At 50.6% G+C, this 23856-nt stretch overlaps 1 protein-coding gene across 1 annotated transcript; it reads left to right on the forward strand.

Annotated features, from left to right (window-relative positions):
* The first annotated feature begins 360 nt into the window (after nucleotides 1-360).
* On the forward strand, nucleotides 361-23856 carry LOC138358869 (uncharacterized). Its single transcript, XM_069317219.1, has 3 exons — nucleotides 361-410; nucleotides 21173-22468; nucleotides 23094-23856. The coding sequence occupies exons 1-3, from the start codon at nucleotides 361-363 to the stop codon at nucleotides 23854-23856; spliced, it is 2109 nt and encodes a 702-aa protein (XP_069173320.1).

The raw sequence follows: 23856 nt of genomic DNA on the forward strand, positions 1-23856 counted from the left end.
AACGGCAGGCGCAGAACAGTCAGCAGCCTGATGGCCCAAGAGGCCACAACGATAACACGTCCGAGGCTGGCGGGCGTAAAACACCCGAACGTTGTAGCCCATAAGCCACACAGAGGACGGAATATCTTCCCGGAGCCTCATGCCCAGAGTGCGTATGTTAGTCCTCACACCCTTAAGTGGACTGGAAGACACCACGTTCACCCGCACACTAACCACTGCGCCATACCGGCCGAAGTACCGCCGTAGCAGACTCTCTGGAAACTCCAACGGAGCCCCATGGAGCCCCATGCACACTAACGTACGTGAGGACACCACTCCGATCAGATAGTGACACAGTGCCCGCACCATCCGGCAGGGGCAATGTCCGCCCCTCGTAACGACGGAGAAAGTCGCGATATGCCAATTCCTCGGTAAACTTCAATATCGCTCGACGAGCTGTCACCAGCTTGACACCATAAATGTTGATCACAGGGACATGAAGCAACTCACTCACCAGCGCTTGCTCTGGGTACCCAGCCCGGCCGGAAAATTCGAGGCCCACAGACTGAGCCCGCAGTATAGGGGGGAGGGGGACCCCCATCGCGAACTCCACGTCAGCACAGGCAGGCAGAGACACACCCGCCCTCAACTGGCCAAATTGGTAAACAACACCAACAGCCGGAGCGCCGATTCAACACGTCCGTCTCCTACCGAAGCGAGGGCTAGACTCATCACTTTGTTCAGTTAGTGTCATTAGTCAGTCAGCGACGACAGGAAGGATCCCGTGGATCCACCAGTTGTATAGCTGTTCTAATGTGCCACTGGGGTGACAGTAAAGTAATGTAAACACTTTGTTGTAGTAGTTCTAATTTTGTTTGAATGAATTGTTACGTTTTTCTAGAAACGGTCGTTTACTTCAATCCCGCAATACTATTGTCCCACTTTTCATATTCTGCAACGCTTTGCCTGCTTATGTGTCAATTAAGTCTGTATCTAAAGTTAGAGTCCAATACACAGCGCCACACTTCAAATAAGATGAAGTGAGATCTCATCGGCTACCCTTTATTAGTTTTTACTAGAAGGAGCCAACGACCTAAGTGGACAAGTTTCACCTATGTGGTGACCCATGGTGGTTTGCTCCCACTTTCCTATGATCCTAGGCTTTAAGTTAAACATTTCCCACTGGCAGTTCTTGCTGTTTGAAGTCTGCCTCTCTTGCGAGGTAGTTATGATTAACATAACATCAATAGGAATTAATTCTTTTGATACAGTCAAAGAAATAAAAAATATCATGTGCCCATCGGGACTCAAGAAGGGTGCCTCTTTAGTGCAGGCTAGAAGTAGCTTTCTTAGTATGTTTTCTGGTATGTCAAGAGGAGTACAAGCCGTATCACGATACACTGGCCATTATCATCCTGATACCTTGAGGTTACCTTGAGGTGCTTCCGGGGCTTAGCGTCCCCGCAGCCTGGTCGTCGACCAGGCCTCCTGGTTGCCGGACTGATCAACCAGGCTGTTAGACGCGGCTGCTCGCAGCCTGACGTATGAGTCACAGCCTGGTTGATCAGGTATCCTTTGGAGGTGCTTATCCAGTTCTCTCTTGAACACTGTGAGGGGTCGGCCAGTTATGCCCCTTATGTGTAGTGGAAGCGTGTTGAACAGTCCCATGGCCTCTGATGTTGATAGAGTTCTCTCTCAGAGTACCTGTTACACCTCTGCTTTTCAACGGGGGTATTCTGCACATCCTGCCATGTCTTCTGTTCTCATGTGATGTTATTTCTGTGTGCAGGTTTGGGACCAGCCCCTCTAATATTTTCCACGTGAAAATTATTATGTACCTCTCCCGCCTGCGCTCAAGGGAGTACAGTTTTAGTTTCTTTAGTCGGTCCCAATAGTTTAGATGTTTTACTGAGTGGATTCTAGCAGTAAAGGATCTCTGCATGCTCTCCAGGTCAGCAATTTCTCCAGCTTTGAAAGGGGCTGTCATTGTGCAGCAGTACTCCACTCTAGAGAGCACAAGCGTTTTGAAAAGTATCATCATCGGTATAGCATCTCTAGTGTGAAAGTTCTTGTTATCCAACCTGTCATTTTTCTTGCATTTGTGACGGCTACTTTATTGTGTTCTTTAAAGGTAAGGTCTTCCGACATGAGTACACCCAGATCCTTTACATTGCCTTTTCGTTCTATGTTATGATTTGCCTGAGTTTTGTACGTGGTTTCCGTTTTTATATTTTCCCTTTTTCCATAGCGCATGAGCTGGAACTTATCTTCGTTAAAGACCATATTATTTTCTGTAGCCCATAGAAAGACCTGATCTACATCTGACTGGAGGTTTGCCGTGTCCTCTATGTTGCCTACTCTCATGAAGATCCTAGTGTCATCTGCAAATGATGATATAGTGCTATAGGTTGTGTTCTTGTCTATGTCCGATATGAGGATGAGAAAAAGTACTGGAGCAAGCACAGTACCCTGAGGGACTGAGCTCTTCACGGTTGATGGGCTGGATTTTATTTTGTTGACTATTACACATTGGGTTCTGTTGGTCAGGAAATTGTAGATCCATCTGCCTATTTTTCCGGTAATTCCTTTTGAACGCATTTTATGTGCAATAACACCATGGTCACATTTATCAAAAGCTTTGGCGAAATCTGTGTAAATTACATCAGCGTTTTGTTTGTCTTCCATAGCATCTAATGCCAAATCATAGTGGTCCAGTAACTGCGACAGGCAAGAGCGCCCTGTTCTGAAACCATGTTGTCCGGGGTTATGAAGATGCTGTGATTCCATGTATTTTGTGATCTTACTTCTTAGCACTCTCTCAAAATTTTTTATGATGTGCGATGTTAGTGCTATCGGTCTGTAATTTTTTGCCTCTGCCTTATTTCCTCCTTTATGAAGTGGTGCTATCTCTGCTGTTTTTAGTATATCAGGAATAACGCTAGTATCTAGGCTTTGTCTCCACAGAATGTGGAGGGCCTGAGATAGTGTTTTTTACAGTTCTCGATGAATATGGAGTTCCAAGAATCTGGGCCTGGTGCAGAGTGCATAGGCATACTGTTTATGGCTTCTTCAAAATCCAGTGGGGATAGGGTGACGTCTGATATATGATTTGATGTTGGTATCATATCCATGAAAAATTAATTTGGGTTATCAATCTTTAGTGTGTTTAATGGCTCGCTGAAAAGAGAGTCGTACTGCTTCCTCAGTAGCTCGCTCATTTCTTTGTTGTCATCGGTGAAAGTTCCATCTCCCTTTCGCAGGGGCCCGATACTAGATGCGGGTTTTTTATCTTGATTTTGCATAGGAGAAAAAATATTTCAGATTTCTCTCTATTTCACTGATGGCCTTTTGCTCTCTTTGTCTCTCCTGGGTTTTGTATGATTCTTGTAGCTTGAGTTCAATTGTTTCTATTTCTCTACCAAACCTTCTTCGCCGTTCTTGAGATAGGGTGCGACTCTCAAGTTGTTCCACGATTCGTTTTCTTCGCCTATATAGGGAACGACGTTCCCGTTCCAATCTGCATCTCTTTCTCTTTTTTCTTAGGGGTATGCGGTTTGAACATATTTCTAGTGCTACTGAGCTTATTTTTTCCAGGCACTGGTTCAGGTTTGCATTTTCTAGCTGTTCTTCCCAGTTTATTTCTGTGAAGTCCTGGTTTATTTGCTCCCAGTTTATCCGTTTATTATTGAAGTTGAATTTGCTGAAATCTCCTCCACCGGGAATCTGGACTGGTTTTGAAGGTCTACTCCCCATGGTTGTCATAACTTCAATTAAGTTGTGATCTGAGTAACAGGTATTTGTAATCATTATGTTCCTGATCAATTCATCATTATTTGTGAAAATGAGGTCCAGCGTGTTCTCCTTCCTAGTTGGTTCTATTTGCTGGTTTAAGGCAAACCTGTCGCACATCCGTAGCAGGGCATTTGCATGTGCCTGTTCATTTAAGCTACTTCCTGGTATTCTTTCTGATATTACTGTATTAGCCAGGTGCTTCCATTTCAGGTGCCGTAGGTTGAAGTCCCCAAGCAGGATGATGTTCGGAGCTGGATTTGTGAGGTTTTCCAAGCAGTGTTCTATTTTCATTAGTTGGTCTTTAAACTGCTGAGGGTTTGCCTCCGGTGACTTATATACAAGGACAATAACTACATTTAGAATCTCTATTTTGATTATCAGCACTTCCACCATATCATTTGTGGTGTTTAGCAGCTCATTACAGCTGAGTGTGTCTTTGATGTAGAGGCTGACCCCACCCTGAAGCCGGTGTTTCCTATCACATCTGAAAAGATTGTACTCTGAGATCCATATTTCACCATCATGGTAGTCCTTTGTGTGGGTTTCTGTTAGGGCTGCAAACACTGCATTTGCCTCATGAAGGAGACCATCTATAAAGTGAACTTTGTTGAATTTGCGTGTTTTTATACCCTGGATGTTGACAAATATAAATGATGTTATCGTGTTAGTGGAAGTGCTGGAAGCCTTACTTGGTGTTAATATCTGAGGCTCTGGTAAGAAGGCTACTGTGTTTGCGTCCAGGGTGTGTTGTTTTGGAAGTGATTCGTCCAGTTTTGGTAGTAGGACGGGTGTTGTGTGGTGTAGTACCTGTGTGCTTGTTGATAATTTGTATTCCAGTCTTGTGGGTATCTCCCTTCCCCTCTGTAATCCTGTAGTGGTTCCATCTGACTGTTCCTCTCTCTTATATTTACTACTCTGTTTCTGCCTTCCTCTAAAAAATTTCTAGTAGTGTCATATTGATCTTCCCGTCTATAACGCTGTGTACCTCTCACGTGGAATTCCGGACACCATTCTTCACCTTATCACCTCATTCTTTGGGGCACACGTGAGGAACACAAATGTGAACAAGCCTGAATGGTCCCCAGGACTATATGCGACTGAAAACTCACACCCCAGAAGTGACTCAAACCCATACTGCCAGGAGCAACGCAACTGGTATTTACAGGACGCCTTAATCCACTTGACCATCACGACTGTAGGGATGGGCCCAGATGGGCACCCTTCTTGAGCCCAGATGGGCACATGTATGCCCATCTGCATACATGTGCCCATGTATGCAGATGGGCCTGAATGCATACCATTCAGGCTTGTTCGCATTTGTGTTCCTCACGTGTGCCCCAAAGAATGAGGTGATTTGATAAAATACAATGCCCAAGATTACCATTAGAGTGCCGGAGGGTTGATGGGCAAATAGCCTCGGCTACCATTAGCATTTGTCCGGTCGTGATGGTGGAGTGGATAAGGTGCCTTGTACACTGGTTGCATAGTGCTCCTGGCAGTATGGGTTCGAGTCACTTTTGGGGTGTGAGTTTTCAGTTATATATATATATATATATATATATATATATATATATATATATATATATATATATATATATATATATATATATATATATATATATATATATATATATATATATGACCGCATATTCTGTATTTACTATCTGCTGATTTAGGGCTTCTATCCCTCTTAACTATTTTTCTAGCATCAGGGCTTAGCTGAAAGAGGAGTTCTCCATAACTCATGTTCGTTATTTTAAGGTGAAGAAAAAAGTGAATTACTATAGAATGTATTACACTTATTTATACAATTTGCACAACGTTTCGAACCTCCATGGTTCATTCTCAAGTGAAAAGAAACTACAGAACTCGTTAAATTTATACCAGTACGGGGTCAGGTGATTCAACAAGTAGAATAAAGGAAAAGGCAAGGGGATAAATAGGGGATAAATGGGGATAAATAGGGGATGAAGCACATGCAAAGATTAATCAGGTGTAATAGGCCTGTTACGTTGAGCAGTGTCTTCTGTGTTGGCATCGTTATATTCCGGTCTTGTCCTTACTCTCATGGTGGGTAGAGTAAATAGTTCTGTGATTTGGGTGTTCATGGTAGTTTTTTTTTTTTTGGAGATATATACAAGAGTTGTTACATTCTTGTACAGCCACTAGTACGCGTAGCGTTTCGGGCAGGTCCCTGGAATACGATCCCCGCCGCGAAGAATCGTTGTTACAACCAAGTACTCATTTTACTGTTGAGTTACACAGAGGCTACAGTTAAGGATTTGCGCCCAGTAAATCCTCCCCGGCCAGGATACGAACCCATGACAAAGCGCTCGCAGAATGCCAGGTGAGTGTCTTACCACTACACCACGGAGACTGGTGTTTGGAGGTTGTTCCATTCTTATGGGAATTGCTTCAAGAATTTGTAATCTTGTTACATCTTAGGTTTTGTCTATTATACAGGTATTTTTGTTCAACATTTCGCTTGTTAGGGTGATGTCATGGGCTTGTCATGTGATTCCTGGAGGCACCGGATTGAAGATGACAGGTCAAACGCCTTGTCAGCTTGGTCGACGTCATACCTATGTTCTTAGATTGAAGATTACATCCTTCGTGGGGGCAAGTGTACATGTATACAACGCTTGACTGCTGTAGAGGGTTCTCCGTCGGCTTCGGCCTGTTTTTAATAAGGAGGTCAGTCGTCTTCTTTGGTTTATAGAATATGATCAGGTCTATGTTTTGGTCAGGAATAGTGCTTTTTACTCCTTTACGAACTATTTCCTTCATTATTATTTCTTCCTTTTTTATGTTCACTATGCATAGTTGATTTGTAATATAATTTTATTGGAGGTGTATTTTTTTATTATTATTGTCTTGGGAAAGCGCCAAGCCATTACGACTTTATAGCACTTGGAAGGGGTCAGGATAAGGATTTGGGGATGGGACGGGGGAAAAGGAATGGTACCTGGACGGTCGGGGATTGAACGCCTATTGGAAGTGTAGTGGTTTCTGTACTAGGACGGGCCAGGATTTTCACACAATCCCTCTATGCACTCTGGATCTGTCATGCGTTAAAATCCTGGTCAGGCTTCACTAGAAGCTTCAGGAAATCCTCCATTAATCTATCAAACTATCTATCCATCCCTCTATCTAGTATCTGTCTCTATACATCCAGGGTGAATGTTCCATCTTCACCCTGTGCCTAACATTACCTCTGGTCCCCACAGACGCCTCCAGCTTCATCCTGTACCTAACATTACCTCTGGTCCCCACAGACGCCTCCAGCTTCACTATGTACCTAACATTACCTCTGGTCCCACAGACGCCTCCAGCTTCATCCTGTACCTAACATTACCTCTGGTCCCCACAGACGCCTCCAGCTTCACTATGTACCTAACATTACCTCTGGTCCCACAGACGCCTCCAGCTTCATCCTGTACCTAACATTACCTCTGGTCCCACAGACGCCTCCAGCTTCATCCTGTACCTAACATTACCTCAGGTCCACAGACGCCTCCAGCTTCACCCTGTACCTAACATTACCTCTGGTCCCACAGACGCCACCAGCTTCATCCGGTACCTAACATTACCTCTGGTCCCCACAGACGCCTCCAGCTTCACTATGTACCTAACATTACTTCTCGCCCCCACAGACGCCTCCAGCTTCACTATGCACCTAACATTACTTCTCGCCCCCACAGACGCCTCCAGCTTCATCCTGTACCTAACATTACCTCAGGTCCACAGACGCCTCCTGCTTCACTATGTACCTAACATTACCTCTGGCCCCCACAGACGCCTCCAGCTTCATCCTGTACCTAACATTACCTCTGGTCCCAACAGACGCCTCCAGCTTCATCCTGTACCTAACATTACCTCTGGTCCCCACAGACGCCTCCAGCTTCATCCTGTACCTAACATTACCTCTGGTCCCCACAGACGCCTCCAGATTCACTATGCACCTAACATTACCTCTGGCCCCCACAGACGTCTCCAGCTTCATCCTGTACCTAACATTACCTCAGGTCCACAGACGCCTCCAGCTTCACCCTGTACCTAACATTACCTAAAGTCCACAGACGCCTCCAGCTTCACCCTGTACCTAACATTACCTCAGGTCCACAGACGCCTCCAGCTTCATCCTGTACCTAACATTACCTCAGGTCCACAGACGCCCCCAGCTTCACCCTGTACCTAACATTACCTCAAGTCCACAGACGCCTCCAGCTTCACCCTGTACCTAACATTACCTCAGGTCCACAGACGCCTCCAGCTTCACCCTGTACCTAACATTACATCAGGTACACAGACGCCTCCACCTTCATCCTGTACCTAACATTACCTCAGGTCCACAGACGCCTCCAGCTTCACCCTGTACCTTACATTACCTCTGGTCCCACAGACGCCACCAGCTTCATCCGGTACCTAACATTACCTCTGGTCCCCACAGACGCCTCCAGCTTCACTATGTACCTAACATTACTTCTCGCCCCCACAGACGCCTCTAGCTTCACTATGCACCTAACATTACTTCTCGCCCCCACAGACGCCTCCAGCTTCATCCTGTACCTAACATTACCTCAGGTCCACAGACGCCTCCAGCTTCACTATGTACCTAACATTACCTCTGGCCCCCACAGACGCCTCCAGCTTCATCCTGTACCTAACATTACCTCTGGTCCCAACAGACGCCTCCAGCTTCATCCTGTACCTAACATTACCTCTGGTCCCCACAGACGCCTCCAGCTTCATCCCGTACCTAACATTACCTCTGGTCCCCACAGACGCCTCCAGCTTCACTATGCACCTAACATTACCTCTGGCCCCCACAGACGCCTCCAGCTTCATCCTGTACCTAACATTACCTCTGGCCCCCACAGACGCCTCCAGCTTCATCCTGTACCTAACATTACCTCAGGTCCACAGACGCCTCCAGCTTCACCCTGTACCTAACATTACCTAAAGTCCACAGACGCCTCCAGCTTCACCCTGTACCTAACATTACCTCAGGTCCACAGACGCCTCCAGCTTCATCCTGTACCTAACATTACCTCAGGTCCACAGACGCCCCCAGCTTCACCCTGTACCTAACATTACCTCAAGTCCACAGACGCCTCCAGCTTCACCCTGTACCTAACATTACCTCAGGTCCACAGACGCCTCCAGCTTCACCCTGTACCTAACATTACCTCAGGTCCACAGACGCCTCCAGCTTCACCCTGTACCTAACATTACCTCAAGTCCACAGACGCCCCCAGCTTCACCCTGTACCTAACATTACCTCAAGTCCACAGACGCCCCCAGCTTCACCCCGTACCTAACATTACCTCAGGTCAACAGACGCCTCCAGCTTCACCCTGTACCTAACATTACCTCTGGTCCCCACAGACGCCTCCAGCTTCACCCTGTTCCTAACATTACCTCAGGTCCACAGACGCCTCCAGCTTCACCCTGTTCCTAACATTACCTCAGGTCCACAGACGCCTCCAGCTTCACCCTGTACCAAACATTACCTCAGGTCCACAGACGCCTCCAGCTTCACCCTGTACCTAACATTACCTCAGGTCCACAGACGCCTCCAGCTTCACTATGTACCTAACATTACCTCAGGTCCACAGACGCCTCCAGCTTCACCCTGTACCTAACATTACCTCAGGTCCACAGACGCCTCCAGCTTCATCCTGTACCTAACATTACCTCAGGTCCACAGACGCCTCCAGCTTCACCCTGTACCTAACATTACCTCTGGTCCCACAGACGCCACCAGCTTCATCCGGTACCTAACATTACCTCTGGTCCCCACAGACGCCTCCAGCTTCATTATGTACCTAACATTACTTCTCGCCCTCACAGACGCCTCCAGCTTCACTATGCACCTAACATTACTTCTCGCCCCCACAGACGCCTCCAGCTTCATCCTGTACCTAACATTACCTCAGGTCCCCACAGACGCCTCCAGCTTCACTATGCACCTAACATTACCTCTGGTCCCACAGACGCCTCCAGCTTCACTATGTACCTAACATTACCTCAGGTCCACAGACGCCTCCAGCTTCACTATGTACCTAACATTACCTCTGGCCCCCACAGACGCCTCCAGCTTCATCCTGTACCTAACATTACCTCTGGTCCCAACAGACGCCTCCAGCTTCATCCTGTACCTAACATTACCTCTGGTCCCCACAGACGGCTCCAGCTTCATCCTGTACCTAACATTACCTCTGGTCCTCACAGACGCCTCCAGCTTCACTATGCACCTAACATTACCTCTGGCCCCCACAGACGCCTCCAGCTTCATCCTGTACCTAACATTACCTCTGGCCCCCACAGACGCCTCCAGCTTCATCCTGTACCTAACATTACCTCAGGTCCACAGACGCCTCCAGCTTCACCCTGTACCTAACATTACCTCAAGTCCACAGACGCCTCCAGCTTCACCCTGTACCTAACATTACCTCAGGTCCACAGACGCCTCCAGCTTCATCCTGTACCTAACATTACCTCAGGTCCACAGACGCCCCCAGCTTCACCCTGTACCTAACATTACCTCAAGTCCACAGACGCTTCCAGCTTCACCCTGTACCTAACATTACCTCAGGTCCACAGACGCCTCCAGCTTCACCCTGTACCTAACATTACCTCAGGTCCACAGACGCCTCCAGCTTCACCCTGTACCTAACATTACCTCAAGTCCACAGACGCCTCCAGCTTCACCCTGTACCTAACATTACCTCAAGTCCACAGACGCCCCCAGCTTCACCCTGTACCTAACATTACCTCAAGTCCACAGACGCCCCCAGCTTCACCCCGTACCTAACATTACCTCAGGTCCACAGACGCCTCCAGCTTCACCCTGTACCTAACATTACCTCTGGTCCCACAGACGCCACCAGCTTCATCCGGTACCTAACATTACCTCTGGTCCCCACAGACGCCTCCAGCTTCACTATGTACCTAACATTACTTCTCGCCCCCACAGACGCCTCCAGCTTCACTATGCACCTAACATTACTTCTCGCCCCCACAGACGCCTCCAGCTTCATCCTGTACCTAACATTACCTCAGGTCCCCACAGACGCCTCCAGCTTCACTATGCACCTAACATTACCTCTGGTCCCACAGACGCCTCCAGCTTCATCCTGTACCTAACATTACCTCAGGTCCACAGACGCCTCCAGCTTCACTATGTACCTAACATTACCTCTGGCCCCCACAGACGCCTCCAGCTTCATCCTGTACCTAACATTACCTCTGGTCCCAACAGACGCCTCCAGCTTCATCCTGTACCTAACATTACCTCTGGTCCCCACAGACGCATCCAGCTTCATCCTGTACCTAACATTACCTCTGGTCCCCACAGACGCCTCCAGCTTCACTATGCACCTAACATTACCTCTGGCCCCCACAGACGCCTCCAGCTTCATCCTGTACCTAACATTACCTCTGGCCCCCACAGACGCCTCCAGCTTCATCCTGTACCTAACATTACCTCAGGTCCACAGACGCCTCCAGCTTCACCCTGTACCTAACATTACCTCAAGTCCACAGACGCCTCCAGCTTCACCCTGTACCTAACATTACCTCAGGTCCACAGACGCCTCCAGCTTCATCCTGTACCTAACATTACCTCAGGTCCACAGACGCCCCCAGCTTCACCCTGTACCTAACATTACCTCAAGTCCACAGACGCCTCCAGCTTCACCCTGTACCTAACATTACCTCAGGTCCACAGACGCCTCCAGCTTCACCCTGTACCTAACATTACCTCAAGTCCACAGACGCCTCCAGCTTCACCCTGTACCTAACGTTACCTCAAGTCCACAGACGCCTCCAGCTTCACCCTGTACCTAACATTACCTCAAGTCCACAGACGCCCCCAGCTTCACCCTGTACCTAACATTACCTCAAGTCCACAGACGCCTCCAGCTTCACCCTGTACCTAACATTACCTCAGGTCCACAGACGCCTCCAGCTTCACCCTGTACCTAACATTACCTCTGGTCCCCACAGACGCCTCCAGCTTCACCCTGTTCCTAACATTACCTCAGGTCCACAGACGCCTCCAGCTTCACCCTGTACCTAACATTACCTCAGGTCCACAGACGCCTCCAGCTTCACCCTGTACCTAACATTACCTCAGGTCCACAGACGCCTCCAGCTTCACTATGTACCTAACATTACCTCAGGTCCACAGACGCCTCCAGCTTCACCCTGTACCTAACATTACCTCAGGTCCACAGACGCCTCCAGCTTCATCCTGTACCTAACATTACCTCAGGTCCACAGACGCCTCCAGCTTCACCCTGTACCTAACATTACCTCCGTTCCCACAGACGCCACCAGCTTCATCCGGTACCTAACATTACCTCTGGTCCCCACAGACGCCTCCAGCTTCACTATGTACCTAACATTACTTCTCGCCCCCACAGACGCCTCCAGCTTCACTATGCACCTAACATTACTTCTCGCCCCCACAGACGCCTCCAGCTTCATCCTGTACCTAACATTACCTCAGGTCCCCACAGACGCCTCCAGCTTCACTATGCACCTAACATTACCTCTGGTCCCACAGACGCCTCCAGCTTCATCCTGTACCTAACATTACCTCAGGTCCACAGACGCCTCCAGCTTCACTATGTACCTAACATTACCTCTGGCCCCCACAGACGCCTCCAGCTTCATCCTGTACCTAACATTACCTCTGGTCCCAACAGACGCCTCCAGCTTCATCCTGTACCTAACATTACCTCTGGTCCCCACAGACGCCTCCAGCTTCATCCTGTACCTAACATTACCTCTGGTCCCCACAGACGCCTCCAGCTTCACTATGCACCTAACATTACCTCTGGCCCCCACAGACGCCTCCATCTTCATCCTGTACCTAACATTACCTCAGGCCCCCACAGACGCCTCCAGCTTCACCCTGTACCTAACATTACCTCAGGTCCACAGACGCCTCCAGCTTCATCCTGTACCTAACATTACCTCAGGTCCACAGACGCCCCCAGCTTCACCCTGTACCTAACATTACCTCAAGTCCACAGACGGCTCCAGCTTCACCCTGTACCTAACATTACCTCAGGTCCACAGACGCCTCCAGCTTCACCCCTGTACCTAACATTACCTCAGGTCCACAGACGCCTCCAGCTTCACCCTGTACCTAACATTACCTCAAGTCCACAGACGCCTCCAGCTTCACCCTGTACCTAACATTACCTCAAGTCCACAGACGCCCCCAGCTTCCCCCTGTACCTAACATTACCTCAAGTCCACAGACGCCCCCAGCTTCACCCCGTACCTAACATTACCTCAGGTCCACAGACGCCTCCAGCTTCACCCTGTACCTAACATTACCTCTGGTCCCCACAGACGCCTCCAGCTTCACCCTGTTCCTAACATTACCTCAAGTCCACAGACGCCCCCAGCTTCACCCCGTACCTAACATTACCTCAGGTCCACAGACGCCTCCAGCTTCACCCTGTACCTAACATTACCTCTGGTCCCCACAGACGCCCCCAGCTTCACCCTGTACCTAACATTACCTCAGGTCCACAGACGCCTCCAGCTTCACCCTGTACCTAACATTACCTCAGGTCCACAGACGCCTCCAGCTTCACTATGTACCTAACATTACCTCAGGTCCACAGACGCCTCCAGCTTCACCCTGTACCTAACGTTACCTCAGGTCCACAGACGCCTCCAGCTTCATCCTGTACCTAACATTACCTCAGGTCCACAGACGCCTCCAGCTTCACCCTGTACCTAACATTACCTCTGGTCCCACAGACGCCACCAGCTTCATCCGGTACCTAACATTACCTCTGGTCCCCACAGACGCCTCCAGCTTCACTATGTACCTAACATTACCTCTGGTCCCACAGACGCCTCCAGCTTCATCCTGTACCTAACATTACCTCAGGTCCACAGACGCCTCCAGCTTCACTATGTACCTAACATTACCTCTGGTCCCACAGACGCCACCAGCTTCATCCGGTACCTAACATTACCTCTGGTCCCCACAGACGCCTCCAGCTTCACTATGTACCTAACATTACCTCTGGTCCCACAGACGCCTCCAGCTTCATCCTGTACCTAACATTACCTCAGGTCCCCACAGACGCCTCCAGCTTCACTATGCACCTAACATTACCTCTGGTCCCACAGACGCCTCCAGCTTCATCCTGTACCTAACATTACCTCAGGTCCACAGACGCCTCCAGCTTCACTATGTACCTAACATTACCTCTGGCCCCCACAGACGCCTCCAGCTTCATCCTGTACCTAACATTACCTCTGGTCCCAACAGACGCCTCCAGTTTCATCCTGTACCTAACATTACCTCTGGTCCCCACAGACGCATCCAGCTTCATCCTGTACCTAACATTACCTCTGGTCCCCACAGACGCCTCCAGCTTCACTATGCACCTAACATTACCTCTGGCCCCCACAGACGCCTCCAGCTTCATCCTGTACCTAACATTACCTCTGGCCCCCACAGACGCCTCCAGCTTCATCCTGTACCTAACATTACCTCAGGTCCACAGACGCCTCCAGCTTCACCCTGTACCTAACATTACCTCAAGTCCACAGACGCCTCCAGCTTCACCCTGTTACCTAACATTACCTCAGGTCCACAGACGCCTCCAGCTTCATCCTGTACCTAACATTACCTCAGGTCCACAGACGCCCCCAGCTTCACCCTGTACCTAACATTACCTCAAGTCCACAGACGCCTCCAGCTTCACCCTGTACCTAACATTACCTCAGGTCCACAGACGCCTCCAGCTTCACCCTGTACCTAACATTACCTCAAGTCCACAGACGCCTCCAGCTTCACCCTGTACCTAACATTACCTCAAGTCCACAGACGCCTCCAGCTTCACCCTGTACCTAACATTACCTCAAGTCCACAGACGCCCCCAGCTTCACCCTGTACCTAACATTACCTCAAGTCCACAGACGCCCCCAGCTTCACCCCGTACCTAACATTACCTCAGGTCCACAGACGCCTCCAGCTTCACCCTGTACCTAACATTACCTCTGGTCCCCACAGACGCCTCCAGCTTCACCCTGTTCCTAACATTACCTCAGGTCCACAGACGCCTCCAGCTTCACCCTGTACCTAACATTACCTCAGGTCCACAGACGCCTCCAGCTTCACCCTGTACCTAACATTACCTCAGGTCCACAGACGCCTCCAGCTTCATCCTGTACCTAACATTACCTCAGGTCCACAGACGCCTCCAGCTTCACCCTGTACCTAACATTACCTCCGTTCCCACAGACGCCACCAGCTTCATCCGGTACCTAACATTACCTCTGGTCCCCACAGACGCCTCCAGCTTCACTATGTACCTAACATTACTTCTCGCCCCCACAGACGCCTCCAGCTTCACTATGCACCTAACATTACTTCTCGCCCCCACAGACGCCTCCAGCTTCATCCTGTACCTAACATTACCTCAGGTCCCCACAGACGCCTCCAGCTTCACTATGCACCTAACATTACCTCTGGTCCCACAGACGCCTCCAGCTTCATCCTGTACCTAACATTACCTCAGGTCCACAGACGCCTCCAGCTTCACTATGTACCTAACATTACCTCTGGCCCCCACAGACGCCTCCAGCTTCATCCTGTACCTAACATTACCTCTGGTCCCAACAGACGCCTCCAGCTTCATCCTGTACCTAACATTACCTCTGGTCCCCACAGACGCCTCCAGCTTCATCCTGTACCTAACATTACCTCTGGTCCCCACAGACGCCTCCAGCTTCACTATGCACCTAACATTACCGCTGGCCCCCACAGACGCCTCCATCTTCATCCTGTACCTAACATTACCTCAGGCCCCCACAGACGCCTCCAGCTTCACCCTGTACCTAACATTACCTCAGGTCCACAGACGCCTCCAGCTTCATCCTGTACCTAACATTACCTCAGGTCCACAGACGCCCCCAGCTTCACCCTGTACCTAACATTACCTCAAGTCCACAGACGGCTCCAGCTTCACCCTGTACCTAACATTACCTCAGGTCCACAGACGCCTCCAGCTTCACCCCTGTACCTAACATTACCTCAGGTCCACAGACGCCTCCAGCTTCACCCTGTACCTAACATTACCTCAAGTCCACAGACGCCTCCAGCTTCACCCTGTACCTAACATTACCTCAAGTCCACAGACGCCCCCAGCTTTACCCTGTACCTAACATTACCTCAAGTCCACAGACGCCCCCAGCTTCACCCCGTACCTAACATTACCTCAGGTCCACAGACGCCTCCAGCTTCACCCTGTACCTAACATTACCTCTGGTCCCCACAGACGCCTCCAGCTTCACCCTGTTCCTAACATTACCTCAAGTCCACAGACGCCCCCAGCTTCACCCCGTACCTAACATTACCTCAGGTCCACAGACGCCTCCAGCTTCACCCTGTACCTAACATTACCTCTGGTCCCCACAGACGCCCCCAGCTTCACCCTGTACCTAACATTACCTCAGGTCCACAGACGCCTCCAGCTTCACCCTGTACCTAACATTACCTCAGGTCCACAGACGCCTCCAGCTTCACTATGTACCTAACATTACCTCAGGTCCACAGACGCCTCCAGCTTCACCCTGTACCTAACGTTACCTCAGGTCCACAGACGCCTCCAGCTTCATCCTGTACCTAACATTACCTCAGGTCCACAGACGCCTCCAGCTTATCCCTGTACCTAACATTACCTCTGGTCCCACAGACGCCACCAGCTTCATCCGGTACCTAACATTACCTCTGGTCCCCACAGACGCCTCCAGCTTCACTATGTACCTAACATTACTTCTCGCCCCCACAGACGCCTCCAGCTTCACTATGCACCTAACATTACTTCTCGCCCCCACAGACGCCTCCAGCTTCATCCTGTACCTAACATTACCTCAGGTCCCCACAGACGCCTCCAGCTTCACTATGCACCTAACATTACCTCTGGTCCCACAGACGCCTCCAGCTTCATCCTGTACCTAACATTACCTCAGGTCCACAGACGCCTCCAGCTTCACTATGTACCTAACATTACCTCTGGCCCCCACAGACGCCTCCAGCTTCATCCTGTACCTAACATTACCTCTGGTCCCAACAGACGCCTCCAGCTTCATCCTGTACCTAACATTACCTCTGGTCCCCACAGACGCCTCCAGCTTCATCCTGTACCTAACATTACCTCTGGTCCCCACAGACGCCTCCAGCTTCACTATGCACCTAACATTACCTCTGGCCCCCACAGACGCCTCCATCTTCATCCTGTACCTAACATTACCTCTGGCCCCCACAGACGCCTCCAGCTTCACCCTGTACCTAACATTACCTCAGGTCCACAGACGCCTCCAGCTTCATCCTGTACCTAACATTACCTCAGGTCCACAGACGCCCCCAGCTTCACCCTGTACCTAACATTACCTCAAGTCCACAGACGGCTCCAGCTTCACCCTGTACCTAACATTACCTCAGGTCCACAGACGCCTCCAGCTTCACCCTGTACCTAACATTACCTCAGGTCCACAGACGCCTCCAGCTTCACCCTGTACCTAACATTACCTCAAGTCCACAGACGCCTCCAGCTTCACCCTGTACCTAACATTACCTCAAGTCCACAGACGCCCCCAGCTTCACCCTGTACCTAACATTACCTCAAGTCCACAGACGCCCCCAGCTTCACCCCGTACCTAACATTACCTCAGGTCCACAGACGCCTCCAGCTTCACCCTGTACCTAACATTACCTCTGGTCCCCACAGACGCCTCCAGCTTCACCCTGTTCCTAACATTACCTCAAGTCCACAGACGCCCCCAGCTTCACCCCGTACCTAACATTACCTCAGGTCCACAGACGCCTCCAGCTTCACCCTGTACCTAACATTACCTCTGGTCCCCACAGACGCCCCCAGCTTCACCCTGTACCTAACATTACCTCAGGTCCACAGACGCCTCCAGCTTCACCCTGTACCTAACATTACCTCAGGTCCACAGACGCCTCCAGCTTCACTATGTACCTAACAATACCTCAGGTCCACAGACGCCTCCAGCTTCACCCTGTACCTAACATTACCTCAGGTCCACAGACGCCTCCAGCTTCATCCTGTACCTAACATTACCTCAGGTCCACAGACGCCTCCAGCTTCACCCTGTACCTAACATTACCTCTGGTCCCACAGACGCCACCAGCTTCATCCGGTACCTAACATTACCTCTGGTCCCCACAGACGCTTACAGCTTCACTATGTACCTAACATTACTTCTCGCCCCCACAGACGCCTCCAGCTTCACTATACACCTAACATTACTTCTCGCCCCCACAGACGCCTCCAGCTTCATCCTGTACCTAACATTACCTCAGGTCCCGACAGACGCCTCCAGCTTCACTATGCACCTAACATTACCTCTGGTCCCACAGACGCCTCCAGCTTCATCCTGTACCTAACAATACCTCAGGTCCACAGACGCCTCCAGCTGCACCCTGTACCTAACATTACCTCTGGCCACCACAGACGCCTCCAGCTTCATCCTGTACCTAACATTACCTCTGGTCCCAACAGACGCCTCCAGCTTCATCCTGTACCTAACATTACCTCTGGTCCCCACAGACGCCTCCAGCTTCATCCTGTACCTAACATTACCTTTGGTCCCCACAGACGCCTCCAGCTTCACTATGCACCTAACATTACCTCTGGCCCCCACAGACGCCTCCAGCTTCATCCTGTACCTAACATTACCTCTGGCCCCCACAGACGCCTCCAGCTTCATCCTGTACCTAACATTACCTCAGGTCCACAGACGCCCCCAGCTTCACCCTGTACCTAACATTACCTCAAGTCCACAGACGCCTCCAGCTTCACCCTGTACCTAACATTACCTCAGGTCCACAGACGCCTCCAGCTTCACCCTGTACCTAACATTACCTCAGGTCCACAGACGCCTCCAGCTTCACCCTGTACCTAACATTACCTCAAGTCCACAGACGCCTCCAGCTTCACCCTGTACCTAACATTACCTCAAGTCCACAGACGCTCCCAGCTTCACCCTGTACCTAACATTACCTCAAGTCCACAGACGCCCCCAGCTTCACCCCGTACCTAACATTACCTCAGGTCCACAGACGCCTCCAGCTTCATCCTGTACCTAACATTACCTCAGGTCCACAGACGCCCCCAGCTTCACCCTGTACCTAACATTACCTCAGGTCCACAGACGCCTCCAGCTTCACCCTGTACCTAACATTACCTCAAGTCCACAGACGCCTCCAGCTTCACCCTGTACCTAACATTACCTCAGGTCCACAGACGCCTCCAGCTTCACCCTGTACCTAACATTACCTCAAGTCCACAGACGCCTCCAGCTTCACCCTGTACCTAACATTACCTCAAGTCCACAGACGCTCCCAGCTTCACCCTGTACCTAACATTACCTCAAGTCCACAGACGCCCCCAGCTTCACCCTGTACCTAACATTACCTCAGGTCCACAGACGCCTCCAGCTTCACCCTGTACCTAACATTACCTCAGGTCCACAGACGCCTCCAGCTTCACTATGTACCTAACATTACCTCAGGTCCACAGACGCCTCCAGCTTCACCCTGTACCTAACATTACCTCAGGTCCACAGACGCCTCCAGCTTCATCCTGTACCTAACATTACCTCAGGTCCACAGACGCCTCCAGCTTCACCCTGTACCTAACATTACCTCTGGTCCCACAGACGCCACCAGCTTCATCCGGTACCTAACATTACCTCTGGTCCCCACAGACGCCTCCAGCTTCATCCGGTACCTAACATTACCTCTGGTCCCCACAGACGCTTACAGCTTCACTATGTACCTAACATTACTTCTCGCCCCTACAGACGCCTCCAGCTTCACTATACACCTAACATTACTTCTCGCCCCCACAGACGCCTCCAGCTTCATCCTGTACCTAACATTACCTCAGGTCCACAGACGCCTCCAGCTTCACTATGTACCTAACATTACCTCTGGCCCCCACAGACGCCTCCAGCTTCACTATGCACCTAACATTACCTCTGGTCCCACAGACGCCTCCAGCTTCATCCTGTACCTAACAATACCTCAGGTCCACAGACGCCTCCAGCTTCACTATGTACCTAACATTACCTCTGGCCCCCACAGACGCCTCCAGCTTCATCCTGTACCTAACATTACCTCTGGTCCCAACAGACGCCTCCAGCTTCATCCTGTACCTAACATTACCTCTGGTCCCCACAGACGCCTCCAGCTTCATCCTGTACCTAACATTACCTTTGGTCCCCACAGACACCTCCAGCTTCACTATACACCTAACATTACCTCTGGCCCCCACAGACGCCTCCAGCTTCATCCTGTACCTAACATTACCTCTGGCCCCCACAGACGCCTCCAGCTTCATCCTGTACCTAACATTACCTCTGGCCCCCACAGACGCCTCCAGCTTCATCCTGTACCTAACATTACCTCAGGTCCACAGACGCCTCCAGCTTCACCCTGTACCTAACATTACCTCAAGTCCACAGACGCCTCCAGATTCACCCTGCACCTAACATTACCTCAGGTCCACAGACGCCTCCAGCTTCACCCTGTACCTAACATTACCTCAGGTCCACAGACGCCTCCAGCTTCACCCTGTACCTAACATTACCTCTGGTCCCCACAGACGCCTGCAGCTTCACCATATACCTAACATTACCTCAGGTCCACAGACGACCCCAGCTTCACCCTGTACCTAACATTACCTCTGGTCCCCACAGACGCCTCCAGCTTCACCCTGTACCTAACATTACCTCAGGTCCACAGACGCCTCCAGCTTCACCCCGTACCTAACATTACCTCAGGTCCACAGACGCCTCCAGCTTCACCCCGTACCTAACATTACCTCAGTTCCACAGACGCCTCCAGCTTCACCCTGTACCTAACATTACCTCAGGTCCACAGACGCCTCCAGCTGCACCCTGTACCTAACATTACCTCTGGCCCCCACAGACGCCTCCAGCTGCACCCTGTACCTAACAGGAATGTTGTCAGGTGCTAAACACATTATAAACATTCGCAGCTGCTACACGAAGAATGGCTCAGAGGTCGACCGGTTAAGAACGAGTTACTGATAATAAGAGCTCACAGCATGGCGGTCTGCATCACAATGTTGGGGTATTACTTTCATATTGTATTAAACTGAACAAATTTAATTATAATTTATATTTTTAGGCAGATGTATTGAACTGCTCCGAAGCTCCTGGACGCATTTGATATTTAAAGATTAAAACTGATGCATTAGTGCATTACAATAATTGTATAAATTGACATAATGGTCAATATATAGAGGGAGTAGGAGCGTGGGACACAGACCCTGTTAACGGCGAGTCTGACGGGTCTCTGGTGCAGGTTGAAGGAGACTGGGGGCCACAGTGGCCTCCACACCGTCAGCTCCTCCTGCAGCCACCAGGCCGCTGCCTCCAGCCTCCACGACCCGTCTCCCGGCGCTGTCACGCCCCCTACCATCACCCTCCTGCAGGAAACAGTAAACATTACCACGCTGATGTACACTGGTCCCCTGGAGGAGCACCTGGTGTACATTGGACCCCTGGAGGAGCACCTGGTGTACATTGGACCCCTGGAGGAGCACCTGGTGTACATTGGTCCCCTGGAGGAGCACCTGGTGTACATTGGACCCTTGGAGGAGCACCTGGTGTACATTGGACCCCTGGAGGAGCACCTGGTGTACATTGGACCCCTGGAGGAGCACCTGGTGTACACTGGTCCCCTGGAGAGGAACCTGATGTACACCAACCTCCTAGAGGGGAACCTGATGTACACCAACCTCCTGGAGGGGCACCTGATGTACACCAACCTCCTGGAGGGGCACCTGATGTACACCAACCTCCTGGAGGAGCACCTGATGTACACCAACCTCCTGGAGGAGCACCTGATGTACACCAACCTCCTGGAGGAGCACCTGATGTACACCAACCTCCTAGAGGAGCACCTGATGTACACCAATCTCCTGGAGGAGCACCTGATGTACACCAATCTCCTGGAGGAGCACCTGGTGTACACCAACCTCCTGGAGGAGCACCTGATGTACACCAACCTCCTGGAGGAGCACCTGATGTACACCAACCTCCTGGAGGAGCACCTGATGTACACCAACCTCCTGGAGGAGCACCTGATGTACACCAACCTCCTGGAGGAGCACCTGATGTACACCAACCTCCTGGAGGAGCACCTGATGTACACCAACCTCCTGGAGGAGCACCTGATGTACACCAACCTCCTGGAGGAGCACCTGATGTACACCAACCTCCTGGAGGAGCACCTGATGTACATCAACCTCCTAGAGGAGCACCTGATGTACATCAACCTCCTGGAGGAGCACCTGATGTACACCAACCTCCTGGAGGAGCACCTGATGTACACCAACCTCCTGGAGGAGCACCTGATGTACACCAACCTCCTGGAGGAGCACCTGGTGTACACCAACCTCCTGGAGGAGCACCTGATGTACACCAACCTCCTGGAGGAGCACCTGATGTACACCAACCTCCTGGAGGAGCACCTGATGTACACCAAACTCCTGGAGGAGCACCTGATGTACACCAACCTCCTGGAGGAGCACCTGATGTACACCAACCTCCTGGAGGAGCACCTGATGTACACCAACCTCCTGGAGGAGCACCTGATGTACATACATATATCAGAACATATATAATACTAATATAACAAACAGTTTAGTCATCTTTCATGTGAGAATTACAAGTGGTCATGTTTATTTAATATTCCTAACATTATGAATACAAATAATAATTTAAAAAAGGCTCGGCCACATATATAGACAAAACGTGAAAACTCACTGAGAAATTTTTGGATGTTGCTGCCCAGCCTTCCCTGAATGGGTAGCTGATGAATCACTATCATGAGTAAATGTTGTTGCGGGTGAGAGTATTGAGTCAGCCAGCAAGACGCCTCTGACCCCCTCCCGTATCACGTCTGACATGACCTGGAGGGCGTGAGTGAAGATTACGGCCGGGGGCGCCGCCGGGGACGCCGCCGGGGACGCCGCCGAGGACGCCGCCGGGGGCGCCGCCGGGGACGGTGTCGGTGTGGAAGCTTTTCTGATCATCTGGTGAGTCCTCCTCAACACCCATACCCAATGTGTCTTCTGAAAATGTAGTACATGATTAAAAAAAATGGATATTGTTCGATCAGTCGTTTTTTTTAGACATGTGCTGTGATGGACCTATTGCTGATTTGGGTGAGCAGTGGACTGTTTAACAATTGCATTTGTTTATAATCACTCAAAACTCAGAGGACCCAGCAGCACTATGGACAACTGTACAGGACCCAGCAGCACTCTGGACAACTGTACAGGACCCAGCAGCACTCTGGACAACTGTACAGGACCCAGCAGCACTATGGACAACTGTACAGGACCCAGCAGCACTATGGACAACTGCATACGACCCAGCAGCACTCTGGACAACTGTACAGGATCCAGCAGCACTATGGACAACTGCATACGACCCAGCAGTACTCTAGACAACTGTACAGGACCCAGCAGCACTCTGGACAACTGTACAGGACCCAGCAGCACTCTGGACAACTGTACAAGATCCAGCAGCACTCTGGACAACTGTAGAGGACCCAGCAGCACTCTGGACAACTGTACAAGATCCAGCAGCACTCTGGACAACTGTACAAGATCCAGCAGCACTCTGGACAACTGTACAAGATCCAGTAGCACTCTGGACAACTGTACAGGACCCAGCAGCACTCTGGACAACTGTAGAGGACCCAGCAGCACTCTGGACAACTGTACAGGACCCAGCAGCACTCTGGACAACTGTATAGGACCCAGCAGCACTCTGGACAACTGTACAGGACCCAGCAGCACTCTGGACAACTGTAGAGGACCCAGCAGCACTCTGGACAACTGTACAGGACCCAACAGCACTCTGGACAACTGTACAGGACCCAGCAGCACTCTGGACAACTGTACAGGACCCAGCAGCACTCTGGACAACTGTACAGGAACCAGCATCACTCTGGACAACGTGTATGGCAACTCTTAA

The sequence above is a fragment of the Procambarus clarkii genome, chromosome 87 (genome assembly GCF_040958095.1).
Source record: "Procambarus clarkii isolate CNS0578487 chromosome 87, FALCON_Pclarkii_2.0, whole genome shotgun sequence".
In the NCBI taxonomy this organism is placed as follows: domain Eukaryota; kingdom Metazoa; phylum Arthropoda; class Malacostraca; order Decapoda; family Cambaridae; genus Procambarus; species Procambarus clarkii.